At 41.5% G+C, this 7462-nt stretch overlaps 1 protein-coding gene across 1 annotated transcript in view; it reads right to left on the minus strand.

The window, feature by feature from the left end:
• csad (cysteine sulfinic acid decarboxylase) overlaps positions 1-7462 on the minus strand; it is a 39018-nt gene that overhangs the window by 15021 nt on the left and 16535 nt on the right. The window contains 1 exon segment of the mRNA XM_048618841.1: positions 3345-3460. Coding sequence (XP_048474798.1) covers positions 3345-3460 — 116 coding nt within the window.

The raw sequence follows: 7462 nt of genomic DNA on the forward strand, positions 1-7462 counted from the left end.
AAGCGAGAAACGACAGGTTGCTTTGTATTCTTTCTCAAAACTCTCATGGCAACCAAGAGGGCTTATCATTAGTGTAGGAAATGAACTGGATATTACAGTAAACATTTTGTTATCCAGTACCTACAGGACCAGGAGTGTACCAGTTGATCAAATATTCCAGATTATCACGAGGTCCACATAAAGAAGGTAAAAATACACACTAAGTAACAAGTGTAATGCAGAGAGTATTCACACTGTTTATTATAGCATTAATCACAAATAATAATGCAACCTTGTCTTAAATAAAACTTACTGGCATAGTAGCTTCTCACTCACACCCTCAACTAACTACTTTGATATTGCAGTATATTGCAATATCTGAGGAGAGATTGACAAAGCTGTTGATATTTTGTGTGGCCATTCGATTGATCAACAAGAAAGCTTAAATTAAGAAAACCTAACCTCAATGTATCATAATTGGACAGAAAATAATATAGTATACTTCAGGGTATTTGGAGGTATATAATTTTTTGCTGGTTTATCAAGTGAGCCAGTTCATAAGGTGCCAGGTGAAAAACGAAGTTTGCTGTATTTCACCAAATTATAAAATTGGTTAAAAAAAAAATAATTAATTCATAGACACGTCAGGTGATGTGCCATTAAATGAAACATATTGAAATTTGTGGAAAGCATACCACTCCCCCCACCCCCATCTATTGAGGTGGTCTGTAGCTTGGAGGAATTTGGTCTCAGAGTTGCTGAGCTAGAATCCAAATTTCAGACACGTTGTGGGGCATTGGGCAAGATGTTGACGGATGACATACCTGGACAGTTGGGTTTTAGAAGGCAGTTGCATCCCTTGGGTGCAGTAGAAAATTTACAGCTGGACTGTGGTCAGGGATAAACACGGAGACAGAGTCAGGCACTATCCAGCACGTAGTGATGGAAGAGCCTGAGCCTTGAACTTTGGCCAGCAGGTAGGAGGTGCTTTTCTCAAGGGGTGAGCAGTTTGAGGAGTTTTGGCTCAGAATGACTGAGCTGCAACAAAGACATGCAAACTCTTCAGAGCCATGTACCACAGAAGGCCAATCAACATCTCTTTGTAAAAAAAGGGGCTGAGGGGAGACAAAGAAGAGGAGGATGATGAGGAAAGTGGCAGTGGTGGAAAGAAATGCTATCAGGGAGACAGGTATTGTTGTCTGAAGCAAAAATCAGGAGCTCCAAAAAAATTGCTATTTGCCTGCTACCAGTGCAAAAGAGCTCTCTTCATTGCTGGAGTCAAGCAGGCTTGGAGCAGGAGGGAGTGGATCCTGCTGTCACAATCCAAGTAGGAACAGATGACATGAGGTGGTTCTCGGAATGGCATTTACTGGAGAAGCTCTAGTCCTAAAGTATAATGTAAAACTGGATTGTTCTGATACATAGCTCCAGTAACAAAGGACAATACAGCACAGGAACAGGCCCTTCAGCCCTCCTGCGCAGACACACTTTACCCGCCCATACTAAAACTATCTTCACTTACAGGATCCATATCCCTCTATTCCCTTCCTATTCATGTATTTACCCAGGTGCTTCTTGAAAGCTACTATTGTGTCTGCTTCCACCACCACTTCTGGCAGCAGGCTCCAGGCACTCACCACCCTTTTTGTGAAAAGCATGCCTTGCACATCTCTTTTAGGCATTCCCCCCACACACCACCGCACCACCCCCCCCACCACCTCACACCTTGAACCTGTGTCCCCTAGTAATTGACCCCTCCATCCTGTGAAAAAGCCTCATACTTTCCACTCTACCCATGCCATTCACAGTCTTGTAAACTTCTATCAGGTTGCCCCTCAACCTCCAGCATTCCACAGAAAACAAACCCAGCCTGTTCAACTTTTCTTCCTAGCTAATTTCCCCCCATACCAGGTACTTGGTAAACGTTTTCTGTACCCTCTCTGAAGCATCCACATCCTTCTGGTGGTATGGTGACCAGAACTGTACACAATGTTCCAAACGTGGCCTAACTAAAGTTCTATAAAGCTGCAGCATAACTTGTCTATCCTTATACTCAATGCCCCTTCCGATAAAGGCAAGCATGCCATAGGCCTTCTTTACTACCTCATCTACCTGTGCTGCCACTTTCAGTAATCAGTGGACCTGCACACCCAGATCTCTCTGCATATTAATACTCCCATATAGTTTCCACCTGTACTTGACCTTCCAAAATGCATCACCTCACATTTGTCCAGATTAAACTCCATCTGCCATTTTTCTGCCCGTGCCTCCAACTGATCTATATCATGCTGTATCCTTTCACAATAATCCTCACTATCTGCAACTCCACCAATCTTTGTATAGTCCGTAAACTTACTAATTAAACCAGCTACGTTTTCCTCCAAATCATTTATGTGCATCATGAATAGCAGAGGTCCCAGCACTGATCCCTGTGGAGCACCACTGGTCACAGCCCTTCATTCCAAAAAACAATTGTCCTCGTGATAAATGCATGCTGAAGGGGTGACAGGGGAAGTAGCCCCACTTGCTCCAGAGGCATGTAATAACATCTCTGAACAGGTTAAGAAAAGGACCTCTTTGGAGGACTGAGATGAAAGCAAATATCTTCACTCAAAAGGATGGAGGATCTTTGGATTTGTCTATCCCCTGGGATTGTAAATGCTCCATTATTCAACATATTCACTCATGAAATCTAAAGATTTGAAGAGAAAGCAACAAAGTGGAGTTAAATGTAGTAGATCAGCCATGATCATACTGATAGCAGAGCTCAGGGGGAGCTTACAGTGCAAGATACAAGAGGAAGAATGAAAGAGATAGGGGTCAGCTCAAGCAACAGCAATGAAGTGGCACCAAGATGGTGTTTTATAATCTAATGATTACAAAAGGAAGATAAAAGTGAGGCAAGGAACTCCTGGCCAAGGATAAGTAGAGTTGGAGTCAATGAGGAGTCTGGATTGTAAGCACACTGAAATGTAGGTATAGAGAATAAGCAAGTAATTGGAGTTTGGAGAAAGAGGCAAAAAAGGTTCAAAAAGGACCATTTATCACATTATCACAAAAGCAAAAAGATAGAGAGAAAGACATTGTTCTTACATCTTGAGTGCTCAATCATCCCTTAAATGAACTAAATGTTTCCCTTTTTATCCTGCCCACGAGTGAGAGAGAGTTCTAAGGGAAGCTCTTTTCAGCAGTGGAACAGTATTAAAGTCCTGGATAGGTTTAGGTTTTATACTGAGAGTAGAAGAAGCGTTAAAAAGAAGAAAACAAAGCTTTTTTTTTGAGGCTAATCAAATGACAAAGTCATTTTATATCAAAAAGGGCCATAGAAACAGACCAAGCTACGAAACAATTTCCAAAGAGCTCACTTCTTCAGAGGTGAAGACAGCCAGTCTCGGCATATCCCATAGGCCACGTTTTTTAATTTCAGGGAAGAGCTTGTACCGGGCCACATTCATAGCATACATATTGGACATAGAGCCTCCTGTAGAAAGAAGAATTATTCCAAATAAAAAAACAACTCATGCATTCATTGCTACCAATTTCTTGGAATCAAATATACACTGATTAACAGAGTAATACATTACTTTTCCCTCAAGAAGGTGGTGATGTGATTTGTTACAAATTAGGCCACATAACATATACCACAGAGTTCGGTTTTTGAATCAGATATTTGGACTTTTTTACCAAATGTGCACTAATATGACATCACAGATATAGATTATAGTCTTCCTTATTCTACTGTTATATTCCATACAGTTGACTGACTGACAGTAACCACCTATGGATTAATTTAGTAACAAAGTCAACATACAGAGAGGAAGACGCTGCGACATCATCTGCTGAGATCTGTACCATAACACGATGGGGTTACTATACAAGGTTGGTAGTGATGAGCCTAAAGGCTCATAACTATTTTTTCATGCAAAAAGGGTAGGGCTCTGAAATCTAAATATTCACTACATGCCAAACAGCATGTGGATTCAGACAAGGTTTAAAAAAAAAAGGAATGATTGTGCCCAACACTGAGGGCTCAACATATTGTCCTCCACGCTTTCTGCAAAGTGTAGAGATGAAATCAATGAAAGAAACTAAGAAAGGAGAGAGAGGGCATGAATAAATATTGGCAAAATAGAAAAGAAAAAAAAAAGGAAAACCCAAATTGGTTTGATTACATAAAGTGCAAGACCATATCTTTTTATTTTTCTGTATTTTTGATTGTGAACTGAAATGGAAAAATCCTTTTAAAAACCAAGGATTGCTGCACATTTTAGAAGTAACTTGATATGCAGTGCAAGTGCTGTTTACACAGCTGCTTGCTCCAGCAATAGAGAAAGACTACTTTGCAAACAAGCTGGAGCCAAAGGATGTGTACGAATGGAGCCTTAGCCTGCAACATGTAATTGCTTGCATCTATAGACTAGTGATCAGTTATTGATGACAAAGGCCTTCTGTCTGCCAATAACTAATATGATCGCCTGAACAGCTTGTAGGTGTTAATATTTTGGCAGAAACCATTAGACCTCTGGAAGAGTTTTTTTTGGAAGAGAAACTCTGCAGTAAAACACATCTTCATGCCTGAAGATGGCCAATTTCTTTCCCTTTTCCAATTGCTGTAAAGCTGTGATTTTTATTTGGTATAAAGATATTTACAAGTGGGAAGTAGTCATCCTGTGCCTCCTACAAACAGGTCAAAAGTATCTGGAGAAGGAAGATCAAGAAGCAGCGTTCTGACCAGCACAAGAACTATCTCAGCAAATCCTGTGGACAGGGAACACTGAACTGCTTTCCCAGTCTTTCCCTCTGCCCATACCCACATTTCTTTAAATTCTGTATACTTTCTAAAAATCTTTAGCGGCAATTCCAGAAATTGCAAGGCTCACCTTCCAGTGCATTACCCCAGTGAGGTGTAACAAAAGTTCAAGCAGGTAACTCAAGACAACGGGAGGGCCCATGAGGAACCAAAAAGCACTTGCATGGAGGAAGATAATGTGAGCAAGGTTCTTCATGAAATTGCACGAGAGTTCACAATGGAGGGGGACAAAGCAGACTTTGTTAACGAGAAGTACAAAATAAAGGATAGCATAAACATAGCGAGATGGGACGCATCAAAATGTTCTGGATCTTTGAAAGTGGATAAACTTCTAGTCCCACATTTAAATACATCTGAAACTACTAAACAATAAATAAATAAATAGACGAGGGGGAGGAAGTGACAGAGGCTCTGACCACCATTTTCCAACATGTCACTTTGCCAGAGAGGACTGTGACACAAGGGAGGAAGTCACAGACTTACTCGCCAAGCCAGTGTGTTTGATAGCAGGGTGATGAAACAAGTGACATCGTCAGTACACCTCCGGTGAAGCGTTGCTGTTCTGTCCCGCTTGCTATTTATATGCCTCAGTTTGCTGGGGTGGTTGGTATTACTTCCGGTTCTGTTTTTCAGTGGTTTGTACATCAGGTCCAGTTCCATGTTTGTTGACGGTGTTGTCCCAGTCAAATTCGTGTCCTTCTTTGTCAGTGTGTATTGTGACCAGTGAGACTTGCTCGTGTCTTTTGGTGGCTAGTTGGTGTTCGTCTATCCTTCTAGTCCGTTTTCTTCCAATTTGGCCTATGTAATGTTTCTCACAGTCTTTGCATGGTGTTTTGTACATTACGTTAGTTTTACTGGCTGTGGGTATGGGGTCCTTTATGTTCATCAGAAGTGAAAATTGGTAATACAGATACACGAACACCAACTAGCCACCAAAAGACATGACCAATTCTCACTGTCAGTATGTATGGAGACCAAAGAATGTCACATCGAATTAGTGTCAACACATCCATAATAGCACAAGCCAAACAGAGACATGGCAGGGAATTCCTGGAGGCCTGGCATTCCAACCAGAACTCCATCAACAAACACATTGAACTGGGCCCTACACACAAACCACTGAAAAACAGAACCGGAAGTAATACCAACCACCCCAGCAAACCGAGGCATATAAATAACAAGCAGGACAGAACACCGATGCTTCACCGGAGGCAAACGGACGATGTTACCTTGCAGGGTGAAAAAAACATCTGGAACCAAACACACCAGCTCGGCAAGCAAGTCTACAACCTCATCCACAACCCAAGCTACAAATCTTCTCAAAAACTTTAAATAAAGGAGGAAGGAATCAGAGGCCAGTCAACCTAAACTCAGCAGCGGGCAAACTACAGGTGGCAGAAATCATTTGGAAAGGGGCACTCAACATGGATTTATCGAGGGAAGGTGGTGTCTGACTAATTTGATTTGACATTTTGAGAGGGAGAAACAGGGGTGGTTGATAAGGTTAGCATGTTTTGTGTCATCTGTACGGATTTTACCAAGGTTTTTGACAAGGACATACATGGCAGACAGTTCAAAAAATGAATAGCCCATGGGATCCCAGTGAAAGTTAGATTCAAAAATGGGTGAAGGGAACCAGAGTAAATTGGTCACTTGCTGTTCACATCCCTTACATTTAAATGTCATTTTTTAATATGTAGACATGTTTCCAAATGCAACAAAAATTGACTGCATGGTTGATAGCAAGGGAGAAAGCTATAGACTGGAGGAAGATATCAACAGAATTATCAGGCGGGTAGAAAAGAGGCAAGTGGAATTCAATCCAGAGAAGTCGAAGGTAATGCCGTTGGGGAGGGCAAACAAGGCAAGGGAATCCACAATAAGTGGGACGATACTGAGCAGTAAAAAGGAGGAAGCTGCAGAAATACTGGACCTTCTCCTCAGGAGTCTTGACAGGGTGAATACAGAGAGGATGTTTCCTCTTGTGGGAGAAGCTATAACTAAGGTATCATAGGGTTAAAATAAGGGGTTGCCCATTTAAGACATTTAAGTATATCCTTTCTTCCTCAGAAGGTCAAATCTTTGCTCTCTATTTCCACCACCTTTACAGGAAGGTAATCTTTGAATATTTTGAAAGGCAGAAATGGATGGGTTCTTGGTAAGTGAGGGGATGAAAGGTTATTGGTGGTGTGCAAGAACGTGGATTGATCAGATCAGCCATGATCAGATCAATAGTGGAGCAGGTTCGAGTGGCCTACTCTTGCTTCTTGTTTGTACAGAAGCACTGGTTATGACTTTCTAAAATTTCCTGGATTCAAGCAAGAAGGGAGAAAGAAAACAGAATTGTAGGCCAGTTAATATTACAGGAAGGACATAATGCACTAGAGGTTAGAGGGGGATTTCAGAAGGTAGCCAGGGCGAGAGAATTTGAAGTCATTAGGAAGGGCTGGGGTTGATTCTTTTGGAACAGATGAGGCGGAGAGATCTGATTGAGGGTATATAAAAATCACGAGGGGTCTGGACAGAGTGGATAGGAAGAACTTAATTTCCTCAGAGTGGTTAGAAACTATTGGACACAGATTTAAAATCATTGGCAGAGAGAGTCAGAGAATTCCTTTCCACCTTCAGTAACCTCTACTAAACTCCTATCTTGAGGACTCTGTGGACATACAA

Source organism: Rhincodon typus, chromosome 41, assembly GCF_021869965.1.
Source record: "Rhincodon typus isolate 14 chromosome 41, sRhiTyp1.1, whole genome shotgun sequence".
Lineage (NCBI taxonomy): Eukaryota > Metazoa > Chordata > Chondrichthyes > Orectolobiformes > Rhincodontidae > Rhincodon > Rhincodon typus.